This window comes from Arachis ipaensis, chromosome B09, assembly GCF_000816755.2.
Source record: "Arachis ipaensis cultivar K30076 chromosome B09, Araip1.1, whole genome shotgun sequence".
Lineage (NCBI taxonomy): Eukaryota > Viridiplantae > Streptophyta > Magnoliopsida > Fabales > Fabaceae > Arachis > Arachis ipaensis.
The window spans coordinates 21,925,726-21,932,895 of record NC_029793.2 but is presented as its reverse complement, the minus strand read 5'-3'; the positions used below and the strand labels follow the sequence as shown (position 1 = coordinate 21,932,895).

The following is a 7,170-nucleotide window of genomic DNA, read 5'->3' as shown; positions in this document are numbered from 1 at the left end:
GTGTACGTATGCTGATAAGTTCTACATAATTCAAAACTCTTCCTCTTCCTCCTCCTCCTCATCTTTTGCTGCTTCTTCTTCTTTTTTTCATCATCATCATCATCACCATCTTCTTCTTCTTTTTTTCTTATTCATCTTTTCCTTTTTATTTTACCTTCTCAAGTTTGTTTTGCTCTTTTAACAAGAATAAAAAAAATCAAACGAAGAAGAAGAATAAACACATAATGCTGCAAAATTACTTGAAAAATGATGAACTTATATTCATTCAACTAAAAGAAAGAAAAAAATAAGAAAAAAAAGAAGAAAAAATGCAGCATTAGAAAAAATATTTTTCTGTATTTGCAGCGAATTTGGGTGTAACACGAAGATATTTGGGTGTAACACTAATTTTTTTCGATATGACACCTAGGTTGGTGTAACGCCGCGTTATGGAAGTTAGGGGTGTTTTACACTGTTGTTACGGCGGTTAACTGACAGGAAGAAATCGGATTGTCCGATTTCTTGGAGGTTAGAAGGGACACAAATTAGACCGTCTGATTTGTGTTGGGCATACATTTTTTTTGCAAAGAAATTGAACCCACCGATTTCATGTAGGCAGAACGAAATTTTTTTTGTCCAAAGAAATTGGACCCACTGATTTCTAGGCTAGAGGACAAATTTTTTTTTTGAACAATGAAATCGGATCCACCGATTTGATGCACACAAATTTTTTTGTGGGCCGTACCTCTAATCGGATTGTTCAATTTAGGTTTTCAAAAAATTTGAACCAGTTAAAAAGGCAGTCGGACGGTCTGATTCCAATTTTATATATACCAACTCTATCATCGAGCTCTCCACTTCATCTTCTTATTCTCACGATCTTCAAATCTTTGAATCTCCCCTCTCTGCTCTTTCTCTTCTTCTCTATTGTTTGAAAAAGCTTAATACCAAAGTTGAGAGTGTGTAATGTGAGTATATTATCATGGTCAAATTTTATTACAAACATCTGAAGGGGTAAAATTTGTGTGTGAAAATCTATTAGATATTATAATCCATTCACACTGTCATTTGAAGAATTAAAAGGTGTGATTTGTGAGAAGATGGATTCTCAAATATCTAGGAGAATGTCGTGTATTCTGTACAGATGTCCTATATCTGTATTTGGTGGGTTCGTTCAATTTCAAACGAAATACGTGACCAAGGAAGCGAGCATGCAAGAAATATTTTCATTGTATCTTGAAAGTCGGTCCCGAATCTCGTTCATCGAACTGTATATTGAGTTCGAGCAATCTGCAGTGGACCGAGATATTGAATTGGAAATTACAACAATGATAGCGAGAAAGAATTTGAAAGTAATTATGAGGTCATGGATCCGAGTGTAGACAAAGATCAAGCTAACGATGCTATGGCGGCAGATGTGGAAAATGCACTAGCAAACCAGCAGCCGTTTGAGGAGCCGACTTTCATGCGGTCGTTGGATTTGGAGGCCATGCATGCACCGGAGTTTTCTCAATATATAAATGCAGGTATGTAGTAATTTTAAATTATAATTTATACATAGATTTTGAGTTTGAGACAAATATTTAAGGCAACGGTAAATAGGTAAAATATAACATATAATTAGTAATTGTTTAATTTTTAATTATCAAGTAAGCAAGTATGTTGAGGAATTTAGTATTTCGCATTCTTGTGTGATTATTAATTTATTAAATAGCATTTGATGACCTAGTTGATTAATTTATTAACTTTTGAATGATTTATTCTTGATTTATGGATCATAGATAGATTTTATTAATGAGACACTTATTTAAGAATTCTTTATTGAAATATAAATTTTGTGGCGTAATTGCAGCAGAGCTTCCTATTATGACGGACGGTGAATTCACCGTAGAAATGGAATTCAGTTCTAGGGAGGTAGTAATTAAGGCGATGAAAGATTATACCATCCGTAGAGGTGTAGATTATCGAGTGCATGAGTCGGAACCGACGACATTCTATGCTAAATGTACCCAATACGATGTAGGTTGTGATTGGCTGATGAGGGTTAGCAAAATGTCCAGGAAATACCGCTGGGAGATAAAGAGGTATAATGGTAGTCACACCTGTACTAGGGCCACCATTACTCAAGATCATTCGAAGCTGGATACCAATACAATTGCAAAAGCAATAAAACCATTGGTAGAAGTTGACCCATCTATAAAGGTGAAATCAGTGATTGTGGAAGTACAGTCGAAGTTTAACTACACCAAAAGTTATCACAAAGCATGGTTGGTAAAGCAGAAGGTAGTGGAGTCAATTTTTGGAGGTTGGAAAGCTTCGTACGAAACTTTTTCCATATGGTTTGAGGCCATGTGTCACAAGGAGCCATCAATAGTCGTTCATTTTGAAACAATGTCTGCGTACTAGGGAGATGACTTGGTTCCTAATATTCGTGTACTACACCGAGTCTTCTGGAGTTATTACCCTTGTATTAGAGTTTTCAAACATTGCAAGCCAATAGTGCTGGTAAACGAAAATCATTTGTATGAAAAATATAAGGGCTGTTTGTTGGTTGCAATTTCACAGGATGGCAATAACAATATCATGCCTATTGAATTTGCGATAGTGGAGGGAGAGACATCTGAGGCTTGACACTTTTTTCTTAATAACTTGCAACAACATGTCGTGACACGTGATGGTGTGGGCCTTATCTCCGATCGGCACGAATCCATCAGGTCAACTATTACTCGTAGTAATGGAACTTGGTCTCCTCCCAGAACTTTTCACATGTTTTGTATCAGGCACATAGAGTCCAACTTCTTGAGGAAGTTCAAGGCTCCGTATCTGCAGAAGCTTATCGTCAACATCGGTATCATAGTTACTATTATAGTTATTCTTAAACCCTACTATTATAATGAATGTTCTTTATAGTTGGTCTTTTTTTTATTGATAGGATATTCGAGGATAGTTCGCGAGTACGAGATGCATTATCAGCATTTACACGAGCGGGTGAGGCTTATACCAATTGGTTGGATCGGATTCCACGTGAGCAATATACTTTGGCATTTGATGGGGATACTGATGGGATCATATGACCACTAATCTAGTGGAATGCATCAACTCGATTTTGAAAGGCGCACGCAATCTTCTAGTCACTGCACTTGGTTTTGTAAGACCGATTACCACGGTCCCAGTTACGCTACCTGACACCAGACAATCCGTTTATTAACTTTTAACAATCAAGTTTAAAATATAAAATGTGCTACACTATTTCAAAGCAGATAATAATTATATTTACCTGTTTGCAATCGAAAACAGTCGAGAATTGCTAGGAATCGGCGCGAGAAATGGTAGATGGATCAAAGCCTAGGTAAGCAACAGTGTCAGTGGACCATCAACCTCCTTGCAGTCGACACATGATGCCCTACACAATGCTCTATACAGGTGTTCCAGGCATGCCGATCTCCAACTAAATTGTATGATCCCAGCGAAGTTACGAAGCAACGGCAAAAACTTCCAGTGCACCGCTGCTCCAGACTTGTCTCCAAATATAATTGTCCCAAATAATAACATTATGTGGAACTTGACGTACCTTTGAATGTGAATATCATCAGTTAACACTAATGATCTTTCGGTCCTCGGAACCACATCAACTTTATGAAACTTCTTCTACAGTCCGTCTTCCTCGGTGCAACACCAAACTTATCCAAGCATTCGGCCTCCAAGGCCTCATAACTACTGAGGGTCGGTCCTGTAATTGGCAGGCCATTCGTTGAAAGACCAAGAATTAGTGCCACATCCTCCAACATCACAACACACTCACCAACCAGAAAATAGAATGTGTGAGTCTTAGGGCGCCATCTCTCGATCAGAGCATTAACCAATACTGACTGATATTAGACAACTCCAATTTAAAAAACGTGATAAAAACTAATCTCCTGTAAATAAAATGCCCCTCCACAATTTGATTGTACGGATCCGGCAGCATTAAGTGGTTGTATTCTAACATTCGTGAGCCCTACAAAACGTAGCCATATATAATATATAACATTAAACGAAACAAAGATAACCTTATTTAATTAACAAAATTAATTTGACAAAATCAAATTTACATTATCACATCACATAATTAGTAAAAATTCACATTCATATTTATTAAATACTTATAATTATCAAAAAACCTTAAACGGATTACATTGAAAATATTTTTTGCATGTTTGCTTCATTAGTTACATATTGGGTTTAAAATTAAATGAACTCATCAAACACATATATGATACCTGTACAAAATAAATGACACTCTCCTAGATATTTGAGAATCCATCTTCTCACAAATCACACATTTTAGTTCTTCAAATGACAGTGTGAATGGAATAACAATATCTGGTAAATTTTCACATACAAATTTCACTTCTTCATATGTTTGTAATAAATTTATTATGTTAAAAGTATATTATCATGGATAGATTTTATTACAAACATATGAAGAAGTGAAATTTGTATGTGAAAATTCACCAGATATTGTTATTCCATTCACACTGTCATTTGAAGAACTAAAATGTGTGATTTGTGAGAAGATGGATTCTCAAATATCTAGGAGAGTGTCATTTATTTTGTACAGATATCATATATCTATGTTTGGTGAGTTCATTCAATTTTAAACCCAATATGTAACTAATGAAGCAAACATGCAAAAAATATTTTCAATGTAACAAGTTAAAATTCGCTCCCAAATATTATTAGTCAAACTGTATATATTGAGTTCGATTTATTTATTTTATAATAATAATTATTATTCATTATTTTCTATTTATATAACCAGAGTAATTTTAAAAAATATTAAACACTTCTAATATTATTATACATATATATTTTATAACACCAAATTTATCAATAATCATAAATAATTTATTAAATTCATATTTAAAATTTAGTATTACTAAGTTACTAACATAATTCATTACTAAAATTACACTAAATTTATTCAATTTTCATTCTTCATGGTAATAATAACATATCTTAATTATCAGTTTCAATCATTATTCAATCTAACCAATTTTAATATGTTCACTCCCAACATAATAAATAAACAAACATTCTTAACTAACTATTCTAATATAATCTAACAACACACAACAACACGTCACTAATCCTTAATTAATTCACTTCTAACAAATATTATATTTAAACAATTTTAAAATTTTCTTTCCTTTTCACTTCTAACATAATAAATAAGCATTTCAAGTAACTATATCATTCTATTCTAATCTAACATACGACACAAATCATTAATCCTTAATTAAATAATTAAATAACATACTCATAATAATAATAATAATTAATTCACTAATTTTTTTAAATATTTTCTACAATTTTTTATTTTATTGATTATTTCTAACAACTAATATAAGAGAAAAAGATAAAGAGGTCATTGACCTTTTTATACATTGACATTTAAGTTATCGAAAATTTGAAAATATATTTAAATCCATGACCTTTTCAAAATCTAGACAAATTGATTTTTCATGTTCACTTGGATCTGTCAGACTCAATGGAAAAATCAAACATGACTCTCGTTGTACTAACCTGGTTGATATGAATGCACACGTGAGAGAGTTTTTAAAATTAGACAAATTAGATTCAGGGATCAATATGTCCAAATTTTGAAGAGGTCTGAGACTTAAATGTATTTTTAAATCCTCAGGGACTTAAATATCCGCGGATCAAAAAATTAGGAATTGATTTGTCATTTTCTCTTAATATAATAACCTAATCATTTTATCATATCAGATCTAATCTTAATAATTATCATTACAGTAATTTTTTTACTATAACGTTATCAATATTATTTTTATTAAATAAAAATATTTGATAATAAAAACTTACATAATTAAAATGATCAAGATAATTAACAATGTGAAGCTCCACACGATTGGCATCTTTTATTCTTTATTTTCTTGGCATTGTTGAAGAAAGGTTGATGATAGTAGTGGTCCAATTTTTTTCTCCTTAGACCGTTGGTTCAACAATGGGAGAAGAAGAAAGAAGGTGGGGTTGGGGATGAAGGAGACACGGAAAGGGAGAGTGAATGGGGGATGGTCCGATTTGTGTTTGCATAGATACAAGCTGGGGCTGGGGAGCTTTGCATGTGTGACGTGTGGCATGCAGTGCACAAATCGGACGGTCCGATTTGTGTACCTGCTATGCCTCAAATCGAACCATTCGATTTCTCTTCTCCAAATCAGACCGTCCGATTTGTACTCAGCGTCAGCGCTGTCACATCCTTGTGATACAACCTACACTCCCATAAACGTACCATAGACCACAACCATCCCAATATAAAAAATAAGAAAGTGACATAGTAGGCTTTTCAAAAACAAAAGTATATATTATAGTAAGTAGAGAAGGGAATGAAGGGGTGAGATAAGAAAGAGCCTGTGTTGAAATGTGGGGGTATTGAAAGAAAGTGAGTGAAAAAAGTAAAGAAGAAGTAATTAGATTATAAAAATATTTTAGACATTTTAAATTTTAAATAAAATTCTAATGGAATAAAATTTTAAATCGAACCTATTTCGGTTAGAATTGATTTTGAGAAAAAACAATGAAATTGAATTGAATTCTATTTAAACTAATTTAAATATTTTTATTTCAAACACTGAAATTGAATTCAATTTCCATAGGAATTGAATTTCAAAAAATTTCTAAACACGCGATAGAAGTACGTTTAATTTGTATTTTTATTTTTAATATTTTTTAAATTTTATAAAAAAAACAAAAAATAAAAATAAAAAATAATATTTTATTATTTTTATTTTTATTTTTACAAAATCTAAAAAATAGAAAATGATACAAATAAAAACATAAAATATAGGTACTCTAACATTGTCTAACTCTAGCAACTCTATGAGAATAAAAGAGAGGATCAGAAACTTAGAAAGGGCATAGAGAAAAAGAAGATCCATGTCAGCAAAAAAGAGCAAAATTAATTTCCATAACCTCAAAACGGGGATTTCGATAGAAAAAGAGGCTTGATGAATATAATGGATGCAGAGAGAAATAAATAGGGAGAGAAGATCCAGCCACTCGAGGTTTCAAAGATCGACAACGAGACAAAATTAGGTTTTCAAACATCAACTCAAAAATTCTGACGGAAAGAGAGGCTCAATGAATATAATGGATATATAAAGAATATAAAATCTCGATTAATGTTTG

At 32.5% G+C, this 7,170-nt stretch overlaps 1 protein-coding gene across 1 annotated transcript; it reads left to right on the top strand.

Annotated features, from left to right (window-relative positions):
• Positions 1,346 to 3,053, top strand: LOC110266788. Its single transcript, XM_021111800.1, has 6 exons — positions 1,346 to 1,505; positions 1,832 to 2,262; positions 2,386 to 2,484; positions 2,545 to 2,604; positions 2,760 to 2,827; positions 2,912 to 3,053. The coding sequence occupies exons 1-6, from the start codon at positions 1,346 to 1,348 to the stop codon at positions 3,051 to 3,053; spliced, it is 960 nt and encodes a 319-aa protein (XP_020967459.1).